The sequence below is a fragment of the Miniopterus natalensis genome, chromosome 6 (genome assembly GCF_054644295.1).
Source record: "Miniopterus natalensis isolate mMinNat1 chromosome 6, mMinNat1.hap1, whole genome shotgun sequence".
Taxonomy (NCBI): Eukaryota; Metazoa; Chordata; class Mammalia; order Chiroptera; family Miniopteridae; genus Miniopterus; species Miniopterus natalensis.
In genome coordinates, this window is record NC_142086.1 from 54,486,241 (window position 1) to 54,505,100 (window position 18,860).

Here is an 18,860-nt window from a genome sequence, read left to right on the forward strand (position 1 = left end):
ATTCCCTTTTTTCACCCTTTCCACTCATTTTTGTAAAATGGGCAAAATGCAATGAAAAGGCAAGTGGCATTGGCAGCCTCATAGCCAAAGGTGGGGAAACTACACTGGTGGCTGGAAGACAGCTCCACACACACTGTGACAGAAATCGTTTGACAACATTGAAACACTCACTAGATGAGGCAAGAAGGCCAACAGTGCATGCAAAGGAGAGTGACTTGATTGCATAATGTAGGAGTGAAGGAGGCCATGTACCATCCTAATGAGGTGTTGTGGGAGAGGCCGATGTAATTTGCAATTCCACTTAGCATTCATTTTCTAGAGCCAACGGTAATCCTGGTTCCTAACACAAATCAAAGGCTTTTAATCATCAGGTCAACTGAGATCAGATATATGAAAGTGCCTTCTAAAGAGAAAAGTACAGTGGTACGTCGGTTTTCAAATGCAATCCATTCCAGAAGACCGTTGGAGTTCTGAAACGTTTGAAAACCAAGGGATCAACAGCAGACAGCAAGGCCTCAGGATCTTACACTCAGAGGAAGCCATGTGGCATGTTCAACTTCCAAGGTGTGTTCGAAAACCGTAGCATTTCCTTCTGGGTTTACAGCATTCGTAAACTAAAATGTTTGTCAACGGAGATGTTCAAAAACCGAGGCACCGCTGTACCCATATCAGATTTTATTATTCCCAAATTAAGTGAGGAAGTATACTGTCTGAAGGACAATGAGATCTGTGTGTAACTTTGATTCACCTACCCTAATCTTTAGCCTATTCAGATTCTTCAAGTCCCCTTCTAGAAGACTGGTATGGGGACTGGGTCTTTTGCAGGTTTATGTATCCATCTTGCTTGATGGGAGGACAACCCAGCACACAGGCACCAAGGAGGGAAGCTGGCAAATAAAGGGAAAATGACCAAAATGGAAACAGAAAAGACAACAGTGTAGATAACTCAACAAGAAACAGGAGTCAAGAAAAATCAACAACAAAATGTATTTAAAAACAGACTTCTCCAGTTGGTATTGTCAATGAAATAGCTACCAATTAACTCCAACCCTTTATATTGTGTTTCTTTTGCTCCTGGAGTCCTCTTGCAGCTTTAATTCTTGAAACTCAGATGGCAGCACCAGACATTAAATCCCCAAAGGGAGAGGTATTATTAAACCTTTTGCTGGTCATTCTTTTCTGAACAAAAATGGACAAATTCCTAAGCCTTCTTATTCATTTCATGACAATCATTAGAAGGAAAAAATTAAGCCGAACTTGCATATTGAAAATGAAAACAAACTCAAAAAACCTTGCAGATAATAAATATCGCTGATTCACTTATTTCAAAGTCCAATTTTATTCAGTCTTAATATCCTTGCAGTCCATTGTATACCTTCTGCACTGATCCCTGTTTCAGCAGCTGTTTGATACCTGGGGAAAGAATGAAGAAATGGCTCCATTAACAAAAATGTGACGCCCCTGGAGTATAAAGAGCATGTTTCATGTGGAGGCTCACAAAAGGCTTATGATAACCATGATCTGAATTAAACTAATAACCACCAATGTCCAACTTCATCACATGTAGATACCCACACACATGCATATGTAAGTATAAGATGATCTCCTGTCTTTGTCTCTCAAGCACACATACTACACACATCCCACAAAACCCTACAAGAAAAGGCAACTGGAGTGAAATCTCTTTAGCTGTCTTCCCTCCCTTCATCTTTGTCTTTCCAGTTTTGACCTCTCTCACCTCTTCCTTTTGTTTAGTACCCACCAACCGGGCCCTCTTCTCAACCAGTCATCGCAAACATCACCCCTGAGCCTATAACCCTAATGTATACCTCATCTCTCCTTGAACAGTTTGGTCCGGATCATTTGTTTTAAGCGATTCTGTTTCACACCCACACATCCGCACAAACGACTACTCCCCAGGTTTCCAAGCCCAGCTTACCCAGCCTCTGGTCACACTGTGACAGAAGAATTTTTAATATTGCCTTCACAGAAAGGCAAGTTCACTCCTAGTCTTGTGTTCACTAGGGTTAGTGGTTGATGTCGGGTGTCATTGGAGGGTTTTGTTTTTATTGTCTGTCTTCTTTAACTACCTTGTTCTCATACTCATATACAACACACAAACACACACTCACACACATCAAATCCCTCACCTTCTCTTGCTTCCTCTGTTAACTGTTCTTTCGGAAAATCCACATCAAAAGTGATGATCAAAGAGCCCTTGATGTTGTTGTTGTCAAAGTTGGGGAGCCCTTCCCCTTTCTTCCATAGCTTGGCTCCCGGTCTGGTGATCTTATCCCGGGAAATGTGTACCTGGAGAGCAAAAGGGAATGAACCAAAGCGGGACTGGTTCTCCCAAAGTACACCACCACTGCCTAGTGAACACTAGTATGGAAAGCTCATGTCACATCTCGGAGGAGGCAGAAAGGACTAAAGGGCAAGGGAAACTCATCAGAACACTGGGAGCCAAAGAAAGAGAAGGCTTTCAAAGGAAAAAGAAAAAGAGAAACCAAACACATAAACAAGTAAAACAGGTAAGGCTTTGCCCATGGAGATGGTAGGGACAAGACTGACGACACAGGCTGCGCAATCAACAGCAGCTGAACCATCCAGACGGTTGGCAGTAGAGTGAGGAGAGGAGGCAGTACAAAGACTGAGAAAGAAGTCCCCGTGGTTCTAAATGACTGAAGTGGCTGAAATAATCTCGAAACCACCCATGTGAAAGCTTTAAGAGGACAGGCAGAAAGCAGGGACATTGGTTTGTTTACCTTGTGACCATCCAAGTGAGTAATATCCATATCAAAGCCCACTAGAGACTCAACTAATGAGATTGTCACATTTGTGTATAAATCATCTCCTCTCCTTTCAAATATTGGGTGCCTAAAAACAGAAAAGGTAAAAATCATTAACTTCCGTCTTTCTTTGGGAAGAGTTCCAAACGTTTTTAGAACATTTTGTTTTTTTTTGTTAAAATATATCTTTATTGATTTCAGAGAGAGGAAAGGAGAGGGAGAGAGAGAGATAGAAACATCAGTGATGAGAGAGTCACTGATCGAGCCGGCAACCCGGGCATGTGCCCTGACCGAGAATCGAAGCCCGATCGCCTGGATCCTAGGTCGACGCTCAACTGCTGAGCCATGCTCGGCCGGGCCGTTTTTAGAACATTTTGAAAAAAGAAATATCACTCATTTAAACAATAAGCATTTACTAGACACTCTTTTGTGTGTAGTATTGATCTATGAGGTGTGTAAGATTTATTGAATCCTGCTCTTAAGGAACTTACAATCAGCAGAAGCCAAAGCATACAAATGAAAGTACAAGTAATTAGCTTATGGAAAAGAGAGAAAGACAACTTCCGGCAGTGGGGGCTGGGGAGGCCGCACTGGGAACAAGTCTGGAGAGGTTTCCAGGGCGGGCTTCCAAGGCCGGGTCAGCTCTGGAGACAAGGAGAAGGTCTTGGGCATAGGGGACGATGAGGACGGGCAAGAGGGAATTCTGGGAAAGACAAAAACTCGGGAAGGTGCCAGGCTGATTCAGGGAAAAGTACAAGCTCCAGTGTCTCCGGGAAGCGATGAGCAGACAAGTGGAGAGTCCAGGGGCAAGGCCGTGGGGATGAAAGAGCACCGTGAGGGAAAGTCCCAGGTGGTGGGGCCCCTTTCTCCATATTTAGGTGGGAACCTTGTTTCAAAGAATCCTTAGAAGCAAAGGTATCCCTGTTCTCCAAAGTGGTGACAGGAGAGAAATGATAAGCAAGACAGCCTGTGTCCCAGGCAAAGTTCTTGTCAACAGCACTTCATGCGGAAGAGAAGCCAGCACAGAGCTCTCTGCGCAGAAGCAGCAGGTTACGTAATGGAAGGGCCTTTCTGTGCAGAAGGCTCCCAATTCTTGTATGTGCCACATTTCCTCAGTTAAATCTCAGGTCTCCTCCACTTCCCATTCTTATTTGCTTCTCTTTAACAGTTACTTACTTGTTTTACTCTTTCCTCCTAACATCTTTTCAATTTGTAGGTGATGAGTAAATATATCACAAGGCTTAATCCTAGGCCCCAACTCAAAATCTTTAGCAGTTGTAGAGTTACAAGTAATCATCTAGGGTATGAAGGAAGTTAAACAGAGGAAAATGTCTGGAGTGCCCTAGTGGCTACCCATATTTCTATAAGCTGACTCATCTGAAAAGCAGGTGCTGAAGTGAGGCTTCTAAAATTAGCTTACTTACTTGACAACTTTGATTCGGAAACGTAAGTCTCCTGGTTCTCCGTCCACGTGAGGCTCACCTAGTCAGAAAAGATTAGAGACAACTGTGAGCCACACATGTCTGACACTACAAATCTACTTCTCAGCTGAGAGAATATTTTAAAACCCCTACCTAAGGTGTCCACTATCAAGTCTCTCTGTGAGAACAGTGTCTCTACCTGGTTATATTAAGTTTCAGATAATCAGTGACCACCTGTACCTCAGGCACAGCAATAGATAACTTGACATATTTCTTAAACAGAGAATGATTCACTGATTTCTTGTACCTGAGGCCTTAAAGCTTTTTTTCTTTTAGAGTTTTAAAATTTAACCCTAAAGGTAAGGTCTCAGACTACTTTATTAATGTCAACTAGAGTTACATTATCTTCTTTCATTGCTGAGTTAAAATTAATCCATTAATGTCTGAACATCCTAAATTTTGATATAACTTAGGCTACTTGAACATGATAGTCAAATAGTAAACAGTATGCTACTGCTTAAGGTGACCAATCATGATGGTCACAACAGGCTTTCTATATCCTAAACTGACTGAAGAGTGCTAGAAATAACATGTGGCCATTGAGAATATGGGGTGAGGTAAGAGTGAGAGCAGACTCACAACAAACAGAGAGCAGAAAGTCATGAAAATAAAACATCAACACCAATATCTTACCTTCTCCAATAAAGGGGTACTCCATGCCATCTCTCACCCCAGGCTCTATTTCTACCTCCAGTGTTCGTTCTTCATTCACTAGTCTGAGACAAAGAGAATTTAAAATGAAAAAGAAAAGAAAATACAAACCAAACCCCAGATATGAATAATTAAAGTTTTCTCTAGTCTATCAGTGCTTTTTCCCAGAAGACTATCTTGTATCTCTAGTTGACAAAGCCATCTGGTTATCTATTCACATCTACTTGCCAAAACAGGACAAAGCTACTACTATATAGTTTACAATCATGTAACTGCTGCCTCCAAAAAAGCCTTCAGTGGAATGATTACTTTGAACTGTGTGATCCCTCACAGAGAAAACTACTCACACTTACATATGTTTGTATCTGGAAGGGCAGTCATGTCTATCAGGAATATAGCAGGAAAGTTTATCCTATCTGATTTTTTTCCCTGATCCTACAAACAGCTGATCTAGTTTTGATATATACAATTTAAAGTTTAATTAAATAGTTGTATTTATAACACAATCAGCAAATAGTACTTCTCTAATCAGAAATGTTAACTGGACATAAAATATTGCTCTAATATTACAAGTAGGAAAAATGAAACACTAAACATTTATCAGGTATATTCAGATATACAGGCCACTGCTTATTAGTTCAAAAACATAAGGGAAGATATTTAGAAGAAATACCCTTGGAAAAAATAAAAATGTACATTTCTTTGTTCTATGCTCTGGCAGAACACGAGAGGAGTGAGGGGAGGAAGGGGAAAAAAAATATCTAGGAATGGACCGTTAGCATTTTATTAGACAAATGAAATGATTAAAGTGTCTCTTGGTAGAACAAATGTCACTTACTTGACATTAGGGCACTCATCGCAGACCACCTCCTGGGTCATCTGGAAGCGCCCTGGGCCCAGTTGGGTGGTCCGCATCTCTTGCCGACAGTTGCATTTTCGTTTGCCAGGAGCCTGCCTTGCCACAGGTTTGTTTCTAACTACCTAAGAAGTGTATAAACAATATTAGCTTCCCTCTCACATGTAAAACAGCCTTTGGCTTCCTAAACTGACCAGGGCTCTGCACGTGTGCCAGAGCTGGAACTTCCCCTTTTCCAGTAGGAAGACCTGAGCTGAGAGAAGTATTTAAGGAGTTACAAATCAGCCCCACACAGTAATGAAACACACAGATATTTAAATGACTCACATTCTAAAGTTGGAGAAAAGGGAGTAAGAAAGAACAGAAAAATAATATGTAATATATCAGTATTTCTGAGCCACAGTTAAATACTACTGAGTTAAAGCAGTTCACAGAATTACTATCATTTAGAAATCTGAGCTATGTAAAGCATAACCCCTAAAGAACAACCACAGCCTTTAAGAGCTGGTATGTGGCTACCACCAGAGAATTAGCTCTGATTAACCAAATGAAAACAACTCTTTGTTTCAGGCAGCTCAGTCTAGGATTGCTTCCAGCCTTATCTCAATTCAGATACTTTAGCACATAGGAAGAGATACAATGATCATCTCTTTGGAGTTGATTGCAATGAAACATTCTGATCCCTCTAAGTATGTGGAACCTTATTTATATGGAGAAATGTATTCTAGCTTTCACCTGTTTAATGAGTCAAACACCTAATCACACAGCACATGCTCAAGCAACAGGATGACACATATGCTTGGAGACAAATCCCTGAAAGCCTACCAACATTCGAAAGCCCAGGCCAACAGAATAACAACAATCACGGTAATTAGAGCAAATACTTTACAGCACTTACTATGTGCTAAGCAATGCTCTAATTGCTTTTATATATAGGAACTCATTTAATCCTCACAACCACCTTATAAGGTAGGTACTGTTATTTCCATTTTACAGAGGAAGTAATGAAAGCACACAAAGGTTCAGTAACATGACCAGGTCACATAACTAGCTCATGGCAGAACCAATATTCTAAACCAGGTAGTCTAGCTCCAAAGTCCATGTTTTTAATCACTATGTTCTCTCAAAATAATTTTTGCTTAAAAAAAGATTTATTGTTGGCTCATTTAAATAGCAAGGTCACTTACATCCTTCATAATAATTAGATTAAAAAGAATTTGTTTAAAGACACATTAACTGCAAAAAGTGATGTACACTGTGTATTAGCGATGACTGCAGACAATGGGTCTGGAAGGGAACAGAGGAGTTCACTAGGTTCACCTCTGTTCTCCCACCTGAACAAGCTATCCGGTTTTTGAAGGAGAAATGACCTCCATATTTTGAATGCCCCCTTTTCCCATTCTTCAGACTGAACAACTGTATTATAAGCCAGTTGCATCTTCTATAATGTCTAGTTCTATTTCAAATGTTAAGAACAAAAGCCACAACTAAGAAGAAAATGCTTCCTGTCAAGATGGCACATATGCACAGGCTACTGCTCTCTCCTCTAAAATCCTGGCACAACTACACGAAAAGATGAGTTCCAGCCTTGGCCAGTATGGATCAGTTAGTTGGAGCATTGCCCTGTGCACCGAAGGGTTTCGGACTCAATTCCCAGTAAGGGTACATACCCAAGTTGCGGGTCTGATCCTGGGCTGGGGTGCATGTGGGAGGTAACTGATTGATGCTTCTCTCTCTCCCTCTCTCCCTAAAAAGTAAAGAACAACAAAACACCAAAAAACCACAGCAAAAACACATGAATTCCAGGAAATAATAATAACACAAAATGTGTGAGAAAACTCCAGAGATAGAAGGCTGTTTTGAACTGGTGTGCATAGGGGCAACAGGAGCTAGCAAGGGCAGTGAGAGGATGTTGGCAAAAAGCATATATGCCTAACCCATGGACATGGGGTGAAGGCCAGGGGAGGGGGCAGAAGTGGGATGGAGAGGGTCAAGTGGGGAAAAAATGGGACATCTGTAATACTTTCAACAATAAAGATAAATTAAAAACAAAAACAAACAAAACAACAACAACAAGCAGTTGAAGCTCTGCTCTTGCCTCATTCCTAAACTGCCTTAGGACAAGCACTGCCTGGCCCCCTCCTCCCCAGAAAACAATAGAACCAGACATCAAACAGAAACTCCAAGAAAACAAAACACAGTTAAAACCACTAGGTAAGGGCTTGCCCTAATATGCTTTATAAGGGAAGGGAAGTGTTGATATCCACAGGGGGCATATGATCTCACAGGCTGAAACAACTAGAAACCTGAGGTCTCCCAACTACCTACCACACACCTCAAAGATAACAAACTGGATAACACATGTATTTTAAGCAAACCTCTTAAAGAAGATAGTCTAAGAAATTAATACAAACATGGTAATACTTAAGGAGATACAGGAAGGTATTAGCAAAATGAAATAGAGTAAGAAATAATACAAGAATCAAATAGATCTGCCATAAAAAGGAAGAAAATTTTGCCCTGTGCGACTGCATAGATAGACCTGGAGAGAACATTATGCTAAGTGAAATAAACCAGTCAGAGAAAGACAAGTACCATATGATTTCACTCATATGTGGAATTTAATGAACAAACTGAACTACCAAGCAAAATAGAGACAGACTCATAGATAGAGAGCAGGCTGACAGCTCTGGTGAGGGTGGAGAGGGGGATTGAGCAAAAAACAAACAAACAAAAAAAAGAGAGAACTCATGAACATGGACAACAGTGTGGTGACTGCGGGGTGGGGGGGGTGGAGGTGGAAGGGGGCATAGAATGAACATAACTGAAGATTAAAGTAGTGAGCTGGGAGACTATAAGGCACTCTCCCTGAAGGAAACAGGGAAGGATAAAGAAGTATTTTTTTTAATATTTAAAAGAAAGTTAAGAGCAGATAGAAGCAGAAGTGCCAGTGGATTAATTATCTAAAACTATAGTAGAGATAAATTTTCCAGAATTAAAAAAGATTAATAACCTCAAATTAAAAGATCCTAAAGTTTTAGTAGAAAATATAGACGAATTGCTTTCTGATTTTAAGGCAGAGAAGAATTTTTTAAATAAAACACAAAAACTAACCATAAAAGAAAACTGATAAATTTACCACATTAAAACTAATTATTTCTGTTCATCTAAATAAATCTTCAATATAAAGACAAATTACAAAGTGATAGGATATATTTGTATCACATACAACCAACAAAGGATTAGTAAGTAGTAAGAATAAACTTTTCTTAGAAATCAATAAGAACAGGGCAAAAGAAAAATGGGCAAAAGACATGAACAGGCATTTCCCAAAACAGGAAACAAATATGGCCAAAAAAATATGAAGATGCTTATCCTAATTAATAAAAAAATGCAAATTAAGACCACAATAAGACAATATTTTATACCCACTTAATGGGTGAAAGCCAAGTAATCTAATAATTCAAAGTATTGGAGAGGTGGGCCGATCTATAGGATCTTTTATAAATTGCAGGTGAAAATGTTGGTACCAATCGAGAAAACAATATGGCATTATCTTGTCCAAATGAATGCTGTTGTATTACCAAGCAATTCCACTCTTACATATAACCACCCAAGAGAAATTCTTGCTTGTATGTACCTGCATATATGTGTATGTGTGTGTGTGTGTGTGCAAAAATGTTCATAAAAGCACTGTTTGAAATAGAAAAAAACTGGAAATAACCTATGTGCCTATTGATACATTGTGGTCACAGTGAAATTCTACTCAGAACTATAGCTATAAGCAACAACAATGGATGAAAAAAGCCAGTACCAGAAGATAACGCACAGCATGATACCATTTTTACAAAGTCAAAAACAATGAAAAGTAACAATATATTAATCAGGTGTTCATACATATGTAATACAACAAGCAAGAATGGCAAGGGAATAATAAAGAGAAAATTCAGGTTAGCAGTTACCTTCGAAGGGAGGCAGGAGAACTTAGATGGAAGTGGTAGTATTGTTTTATTTAGTTCTTGGGCTGGGTGATGAGTTCATGAAACAATAAATGTATCATGAACCAAGGATTATGATTAATGCAATTCTACAACCTGGTTACTCCCCCCACCCACTAAAAGACAGAGAAGGTGCACAGAAACCCCTTGTTTTTTAGTCAAAAGAACAAGTTCTGTGAGTGAATATGAATAGCTGCATTGTTTGAACTTACTTCCACAAAATTACCAGCATATACTTCTTCCAAAGTGACTTCTAGATCTACAATAATATCACTTCCTCTTGGAATATTTCTGTCTTGCTGACGAGGGTTTCCTCCAAACATGAAACCAAAATCTCCAAAGAAGCTGTAGATAGGTGTAACGTCAACAGGAAAAGAAATCAGAGTTCATGTCTTACAATGACTGAGTTTTCTTCACATTCATAAAATATTGTGTCCTACCAACATATTGTACAAAACTGAAAGACATTTTTAATACACTGGAGTCACACATCATACATAATTGTTAATTTATACAATATCAACTATATTGCCCCCACCACAAAAAATTTACTTTTCAGTATAGTATTGTCCAGATATATAGTACAGTGCATACATACAGTATACCAATGAATTCAAAGTTGGGCTTAATCAATGAAATAATGTTTCAATATTGAGAAATATCAAGATATAATGGACTTATGAGAAAGGGTATAGTATATATAAACCATGTAATGCTGAACCTAATGGTAATTTTGAACATTTGCAACGTTCACTTTATATGTATGCTTTTTAGAAATTAACTTTGTAGAAAGCTACTGCTCTGTACAAATATCTTGGGTACACAATTAAATAAACTAAAAAAGCATCACTTCTAACAGCTAGGGGAACAGGACACTTCCCTAGCAGGCTAAACCCAAATCAACTCTGGGGGAAGAAAAGAATTTCCTAATCATATTACTCACACATCTTCACAAGTCCTGAAAATTTACTGTCACCCCCAAACACTACTGTATGTCACAGTGACTCTTACTTCTTTTGGAGAAGGGTTCACAAAACCCTTTGAGAATCTGAAGAAAGCAATAAACTCTCTCCCCATAGAAATGCATATTCAAACATTTTTTTGTTTATAACTTGACTTGAAACCCTACGTTAAGATCTCCTAGTATAAGACATCATCAGGGCATATGGAAATTCAAATGTTCAACAAAGAGGGATTCGACAAGTGGGAAGGACAGGTGTTTACTATTCCAGCCACTCTGCACTTCCAGAAAGCCACCTCATAGCAGGAGATGAAGAGCCTCTATTCTAATTCCTTCCCCAAATGCTGGTTATCATAAGTGCCCCTCTCGTGTTGATAGGACAAAAGAGAGGCAGCTCTGGGTATGGGGGTAGGAATTTCTCTTTCTCTCTGCTTACAATAACTTTGCTTATTTTTTCTGGAGCTTTGTGAAAATGGAAGAATACATTCCCACAGGGAAGATGATGATTGACCTTTTGGTCAAGGATTAGTTGAGTCACACTCTTCATCAAAAGTTTCTGAACAAAGGAGCAAGGAAATTGCTTAATAATCACTAAGTGATCCATTCTCAGACACTACCACTTTGCAGATGGGTAAATTACATACTGTGAAAAAATGTCTCCATGGGAGCTCTGATGACCATCTTTTAATCCCTCTTCACCGTAAGTATCATATTGTTTCCGTTTCTCACTATCTGACAGAACCTGGGGACAAAAAAGATCATGAATTGGTAATATTCAGATAAGGTATATTCATATTTATGGTTTTTTAAAACTCCGATACTGTATCTAAGATTTTAGTGAATGTAGTTTTTATCATATATGGTATTAAGGCATGTTTATAAAGTTACTTTCTTTGGTAGACTAAATTCTTTGATGCACTGTTCTTTTTGTAACTTCCAGATTGCTCAATTCATGTTTTTAATTTAAATTTACCCAAACTCACCTAGTCACATAAAAATTATATCTGAGATTAACAATGTGGCTATGAAGGTGAGGGCAGTAACAGAAAAGAGATGAGATAAATTTCTCAGGTTTACCTCCCATACAGTTTGACTCCAGTGCTTATGCTACTGACCACTCTGCTATATTATCTCCCTAAACTATAACTAGGATATAACTATGACAGATTGTCATTAGCTCCAGAAACAGTAAATGAGGACAGCCTTAAAATTTGCTCAACCCTACATGTCTATATCACTCCCCCTCTCCGTCCCCTCACTAGGAGATTGGCAATCAAGGGAATCAAATGATAGACTCTCCAGAAAGGCCTATACTGCTATATTTTCACATTTCCTTTTTCATTTTGGGGGGTATGTAGAAATCCATTTTTGGAAAAATGCTGTCTGCCATATATATACGTTTAAGTTCATAACCTTCCGTGTTTGAATTGCAGAGAGTAAAAAGACAGTTGCTCAAGGTCAATTTCACAGCTTGAAAAGACTTTTTGAAGTGTTAATGGTTTTAGAAAACTACATGCACAGTCAAAGGTATATGTTTTCTCAGTAGGTCCACTCCATACATAATACTAAAGAATGTAAAAACAAAATAAGCTTCTATACTCTTCAGAATTTTCCTCTAAAAAAAAAGCTTCCTGTCTACTTAGAGCAATCTTAAGTATATGCACACATATACCTTCAAAAATTAAATAAACGCTCTTTCCTTGATATTTTTAACTCCTATTTAAACAGCAGAATGGAGGAGGAAGTTATTGTAAATCCATACTCATGCTGGCTCAGGAGAAGAAGATGGAGGCAGATGGGCTTGTTGACTCAGCAAAAGAAAGGGAAGATTTGACTGCCATATGTAAATAGGACACATTTTGGCTCAAGACCTAAATGATGTGCAAGTGGCCCAGCAAATATTTACTAACATTTAAGATATATTTAGAAGAATTAAAAAAATTTGAGTGTATGTGAAAGTGAGCATTCTTAAAAGCAAAGGCAAATGGGTTAATCCAGAAGTGACTAGAGAGTATTTGACTAAAGCCACTATGATAGACCAGGTGAGAAGAAGGAATGTTTTGGTAAATATCCTAAAAAAGTAGCTACTTTGAAAAAGCAGAAATGGGCAGTTAACTTTAAAAAAACCCCAAAACAATAAAACTCTTATTATTATGCAATTTGGATTGCCAATATTTCCACTTTCAAGTCTACTTCTCTGGTCTTGTCTGGAAATGAACCCCACATTTGGATCTATAAGAAACACCACTTCAAAACCCCAAAACAAAGACTATTTTTTAGTCAGTTTCTTTTTGAACATTAGAGGCTTCTGTAATAACTCCCCTAAAACTATCCTTAAAGTTATCTATTCTCATTCACTTCCTCCATACTTTTCTTCTATGTAAGGAATGCAATTTTATTCCATGGTCTTGGAAAGAAACTATTAAGGTTAGTTGGTTGGCTAACCAACCCACAAAGTGTTGACTTATTAAAATGCAGTAATCCCAGCTCAGTAGAGAAGACAGATTTGTGTTCACAAAAGACCCTTTAACCTTACAACTCTAATTTATTTAGGAAACAAAAGCAGTCAAGTGAATGATACAAAAAACAACAACTCCGGCCCCCAAAACGAACAAAACCAAACTGAACTTGTGACTTAGAAAGGTTCTTAGAGATAATAAACTGCAATATCATGAATGAACCATTTAGGTTATGGCTAAAGAACATGACAGGTTCTTTAAAGAACATGGTAAATTTATAGCAACAGCTTCCTTAGAAAATACTTTTGAGTACTGGGTTCCTAGCAAACAACCGGAATGAATATTCATAGGAAATAGAGTGCAAAAATATAGAATCCATATTATTAACAGGAGATAAAATGTTACATATAATGTAAGAGGCTACACCAGCCCTCTCAAGTTTATTTGTGAGTCTGAAATGAAAATATTTCAGTCCTATAAGATCCATGAAGGTGCCAAGACAAGAAAGGGGGGACACATTAGTTCTAGGTTTCACCTGGGTATAAGTCTCTGTTTTTAGTTCATTCACTTCTTTAATCTAGGAAGCCTTGGGATCCCTTCCTTTGTGTTTTTTCCACTACTAACATATTTTTCAGATTTGTTTCTAGCATTCTCACTATACAGAGATTTAGTTTGAATTCAGAAGTTTCAGCTCCATGACATTTGGAGTTACTTTTTTTTTTTCTGTGACCTTTTAGCAAATGGAAATGCATGGTGACTAGAGCTGATAATACTCTATTGTATAATTGAAATTTGCTAAGAAAGCAGAACTAAAATAATCTCCTCAAAAAGATAAATATATGAGGTAATTGATGTGTTAACTAGATGGGTGGAATCCTTTTACAATGTATACACATTCCAAATCACTATGATGAACACTTTAAATATAACAATTTTATTTGTCAATTATACCTCAATAAAGCTGAAAAAAAATAAAACCACAGATCTCTTATTCTATTTTTAGAAGAAAGGTGAGTTGCAACACATGTAAAACAGCTTACTCCTAAATTAATAGATATGAAAGATTATCAATAGCTTACTTGTACAATTTTTTTCACTATAGTGTTGAAAGTTTCTGTGTATAAGTTTTTCAAATAGTAAATAATTTATTAAACATTCAATTAACATTCCTCAGTGTTGTTAAAAATGAAAAAGAAAAGAAAGTGGGAATAAGAATATACCCAGTTCTATTATATTTCATGGTGCCCTACTGAAGAGTAAATGAGATGGTACACATGAAAGTGTTTTGACTTCTAGATTACATGTTGCAAATTCAAACGATACCTATTTTGTTTGATCTGCACGAATAAGAAAATTTTAAATTGAATTAGTTACTAAAATTTTACAACCAAGAGAATTTGCTTAAAAATCTGGATTTCCACTTCTCTTGAAACAAATTATCGGCAACAGTTTGCATTTGTATACAGCAAAAACTGAATGGGGCTGAATAACAGCCGCTCCCTTGAAATCCAGCAAGAAGGCTTCAGTTTGTCACAGTCCTGATTAATCCCTATTGATTTCCAATACTGGAGGCAGAATATCCACTGTCATGCTTTAACTTATATCTGTCCTGCATGTTATCTGTCTAGCCCATACAGGCAAGAGGATTTGTGATTCTCATTTAGAGTTTGTTTCTGTTTCTAGCTCCAGCTCCCAAATTGATTGATGATCCATCTATTTATTCACCTATCAATTAACTTTCTTCCAATCATCTTTTTCAACATTACTCTGCTTAATAAAACAAATATTAATATGAAAAAGGCAGGAAATGGTACCTATAGACATTAATGTACAATATAGCATCAAATACTACTTGTACTTTTATTTATTGCCTATTTTTAAAAAGACATGGCCTGAAAGAAGAGAATGTTTCCCTATGTTACATAGTCTTTTCTATATCTGTAGGTTTTCTTCATAGTTTATCCATTTTCCTGACTCACCTCATAAGCAGCACCCAAATCCTGAAATTTCTCCTGAGCTCGTGGATCATCAGGGTTCCGATCAGGATGAAGCTGCAGCGCTAGTTTCCTGTAGGCCTTTTTAATATCCTTAATAGAGGCACTTCGAGGCACCCCCAAGATCTTATAGAAGTCTCTCCTGAGAAGTGGGTAGAGGGAGAGGATACTTCATTAAAGAGTCACATAATACATTTTTAAATGTGAATTTTTTTTCCTGTCTCTGAGCAAAGAGGCAGGAAAATGAAGTATATATGTGACACATACACACAAAAAAGAATGACTAAAAAGAGAACACACCAGATTTGTAATGAGTCTTATATATTGAAGTAATCATAGTGAGAGGCTATCTACTTTTTGAGCAATGCTAGAATTATTCAAAATATATGTGGCATTCTTCTGTTATAGAACTACCTTCGGCCAAGTAAACCATATTCTTATTTTATGTTTACATGTTATTTTCAACCAATAAGGGTATAATAAAATGAACTCTCTCCTTTTCCTGTTACTGACTTCAAATGATTTTTGATTGTTTCTGAAGGTCAAATAGCAATCTCAAAGGATGATTTTCTTTATTAGAAAAGATTGCATTACATAAATGTTCCAACTAATAGTAGCACAGTTGAAATGTTAAAAATGAAGTGACTGAAGTTAACTTCGGAAGTTAACGCACAGGTTAAGCCAAAGCCCAAATAAGAACCCTGAAAAGAGAATAATACCCATTTGGATGTATGAATTGTGGTATTTGTTGTTGAAAAAGAAAATCTTGCAGTCATTGCTAGTAGTTATACTAGTTTGTCTAGGTCAAATCTTAACTATGGACAGCTGCTAAAGCCCATATGCAGGAGCTTATAAATCTCAGCAGTTGCAAATAGGCATATGGCATGAGCTGGGTATCAAGACAAGTTAGAGATCCACAAATTAATTATAATGGTAATCTTTGCAAGAAGGGCCATTGGGAAGATGGATTAAAACTACAATAAACTTTCAGAGCAGGGACTATATCTAGCCCACAGAAGTCATCAGTAAATATTCACCAAATGAAATGAATAAATAAGCATGGTCACAAAAATCTGTTTTGCCAAAGTCACTTTAGCCACCAGAAGTTATTCTGAAAATGCATTCTGTCAACAAAGGGGATGAGAAAGTTTACAGTGGACACACTAATGTAGCAGTGACGGTAATTTTATAATGCGGTGGGGGGAACACTCATTGGCATACCAAGATTCAGGGGATATAAGAGAAGATTTGACTTTGGGTGGTGGGCACACAACGCAATACACAGATGTATCATGAAATTGTACACTTGAAACTTATATAATCTTAATAACCAATGTCACCAATAAATTTAGTTAAAAAATAAAAAATACTCATAAGCTTTTAGTCACGCTTTAGGAAAATCATTTAACATAAGTTTTAAAAATTATGACCACAAGGGGTTCCATGAAGATTAATTAGAATTGTGCTTTATCCTCGTCTCCAAAAGTCTGCAAAAACTTTACATCTCTTGAGACAAGAACTAACTAAATAGAAAGGTTCACTAAAGTTAATAACAAAAGAGCTAACTGTATAAAGAATAAGGTTTACTTAAAATCTGTTTAATATAAAACTGGTTAAGTAACAGCTCAGGAAAACACAGGGAAAAGATAGCTGGCATAGCCCAGCATCAACATTACAGTGCCCGAGAGACTCCTTTGTGAAAGACTGAAATTTAAAGCTACAGTATTAACAACACTTATACTGATATTTTGTTTAAACACCTTAGTGGACTAACTGCTTTAAGTATAAAAAGTACTAACAAAAACAATAAAGCATTACCTAGGCAGAGTTAATTTTTTTTTAAAGTTAAGATGTTTTACAAGGAAAAACATGACAAACTTTAAGCATGCACAGGGGAAAAGCCTTTAACATGACAAACTTTAAGTATGCACAGGGGAAAAGCCTTTAAGGACAATAACAAGCACTTAAATTTTAAAGCTCTGCTAGGTAGGATTTTCTCCATTTAGAGCAACCTATTAATTGTTAGAAGTCAGGACCTTACTATTCCCCACATTCTAAAGTATAACCCTAGCATATCATATCCTGAGGTCACCAGGCTTATAGGGTCATGGATCTTAAAGGTTGGAAGGATCCTCAAGAGTTCGAGTGGTCTTACTCCCTTCATACAGGAGGCACATTATTATTCTCATGTTAGGGATGTCAATTTAGGTGGCTCCTTCAAGGTCACATAATTCGTAAAACGGGAGGTGTGTTAGAATCTAATCTACTGCCTGTTTGGTGAAATACTCTTCCCGCTCATACCATTCAGCTTCTCAAAAATGTACCATGGAGAGAGACACCGAGGCATAATGACAGCTTAGGCTCAAAATTTCAAGGAGCTGTACAAGGGCACTCCAAAGGGTCTGCCTTGTTCCCTCAATTTAACTTCCTTCAGTCCCTGCATGGCTTCCCCACCTGTTCGGCTAACTTCACTCAGCCTGGCACTAACCCATCCACTTTAATGTCAGCTCCCCACTGCCTCGTAGCAGGCTTAACATTATATCGCCCTCTTCTCCAGCTCAACAGCACCCCGTCCCCGCGTAGTGTTTGGAATTGCATCCAACTCCCACCCCACCCCCAGGCAAGTCTAGCTTTATAGGACCCCTGGACCTAAGCCCCTCTTATTCCAGTCGCCCATTGCTCTCTCCTCTCCACCCCACTAGCTTGTCGACATTACCCATTCCTCCGCCCCACTGTCTCACCACAGCAATGCCCCCTCCTCCTCCTTCCAGCCTGGTGCCAGCCAAGACTGACTCACGGGCCCCGTACGGCGCGGGTGCCGGTTCCTCACCCGGCGATCACGGCCCCGATGAGGTACAGTAGCAACAGGCAGAAGGTGCCCAGGTTTTGCGGAGCCATGGTTTCTCTGTGCGAGCCTCTATGCCGGCCCCTGTCCAACACACTCCTCACTGTCTCCGCCGCCGCTGCGCCGCCGGCCAGCCCACCCGGCCCTGAAAGGCCGCCTCACGCCGGGGTCTCCCGCACGGTCCGAAGCGACGCAAGCTGGCCCACTCTTCTGCCAGTCCACTTCCCGGGAGTCCCGAGTCCCGGTGAGAGAAGCCCCCCGGCCGATGAGAGCCAATCACAGCTCGGGACATCACACGCGACCGGCTCCTCGCAGCCAATGAGCGCAATACACTTCACCTCCGAGGAGGCTCCGGCGGCCAGTTAGGCTACCGAACTGCAGCTGCGGCTCCTGGCCAATTAGAAGAGGGAACGTCAGAGAGTCGCGCCGCCGCCGGAATCCGCTCAGTCCAGCTCGCGCGACTCGTAGAAAACTACGTCAAAGGGAGAGGGAGAAATTGCTGCCAATACCGCATCTTTAAGGTACGCGAACTTCTCCCTCCCGCCTCTTCTGACTCTCCACCAATCACGAGGCGTTTCCTCCAGCTCTGCCCAATTGCTGGCGGAAAGTTTGACGCGGGCCACCAGTCTTGGAATTTCATTCATAAAGAACAACGCGCTGGAAGCGGGGCGGAGGGACGAGGGCGAAATGGGCGGGGACAATCACTTCAAAACCAATGGTACTGCGAACACATTGTTTAGGAGATCTTACTTTACCATCTTCTGACAGCCCAGGAGGAAATGGTCTTGGTTTCACTGAGGTGAGGCCCTGGAGGCCGACAGACCGA

The 18,860-nt window shown here is 39.0% G+C and overlaps 1 protein-coding gene across 1 annotated transcript; it reads right to left on the minus strand.

Moving 5' to 3' along the window:
* Positions 1–929: 929 nt before the first annotated feature.
* Positions 930–18,189, minus strand: DNAJB11 (DnaJ heat shock protein family (Hsp40) member B11). Its single transcript, XM_016200081.2, has 10 exons — positions 18,020–18,189; positions 15,175–15,331; positions 11,381–11,478; positions 9,988–10,120; positions 5,760–5,902; positions 4,904–4,986; positions 4,214–4,271; positions 2,766–2,877; positions 2,151–2,310; positions 930–1,413 (listed from the first exon to the last, which is right to left on the minus strand). Exons 1-10 carry the CDS (start codon positions 18,085–18,087, stop codon positions 1,349–1,351), a joined length of 1,077 nt encoding a protein of 358 aa, XP_016055567.1. The 5' UTR covers positions 18,088–18,189; the 3' UTR covers positions 930–1,348.
* Positions 18,190–18,860: the final 671 nt, after the last annotated feature.